We start from the raw sequence: 329 nt of genomic DNA on the forward strand, positions 1-329 counted from the left end.
ATGACATTTAAAATTGAAAATATTTTTTAAAGCTAATAGCAGTTATCCTTGCTGGACCTGTTTTGTCCCACGTCTCTAGAATGACTGAATTACAAACTATATTAGGAGTTTAATTACACTGTGATATAAAGAACGGTCTGATATTAAAAGTAGTGTTTTGTTATCTTACTTGTAACCGATATCGTCGAAGCCCCGCTCTTGCATGTGCATGTGTTGGATGTGAGCGAGCTGAGAGACGCTGTCGCAGTACCGGAGCGCTGTGTGGTGAATGATCACAGTCTGTACGGGACTCTTCATCTCTGTCCTGTCCCGAGGTTCCACGGCGTTCC

At 42.6% G+C, this 329-nt stretch overlaps 1 protein-coding gene across 1 annotated transcript in view; it reads right to left on the reverse strand.

Annotated features, from left to right (window-relative positions):
* LOC107579195 (peptidoglycan-recognition protein SC2-like) overlaps window positions 1–323 on the reverse strand; it is a 3,045-nt gene extending 2,722 nt beyond the window's left edge. The window contains exon 1 of the mRNA XM_016265053.1: window positions 170–323. Coding sequence (XP_016120539.1) covers window positions 170–297 — 128 coding nt within the window. The 5' untranslated portion in view covers window positions 298–323. The remainder of the gene's footprint in view (window positions 1–169) is intronic.
* Between the last annotated feature and the right edge of the window lie 6 nt (window positions 324–329).

The sequence above is a fragment of the Sinocyclocheilus grahami genome, unplaced genomic scaffold (genome assembly GCF_001515645.1).
Source record: "Sinocyclocheilus grahami isolate Dianchi unplaced genomic scaffold, SAMN03320097.WGS_v1.1 scaffold15258.1, whole genome shotgun sequence".
Lineage (NCBI taxonomy): Eukaryota > Metazoa > Chordata > Actinopteri > Cypriniformes > Cyprinidae > Sinocyclocheilus > Sinocyclocheilus grahami.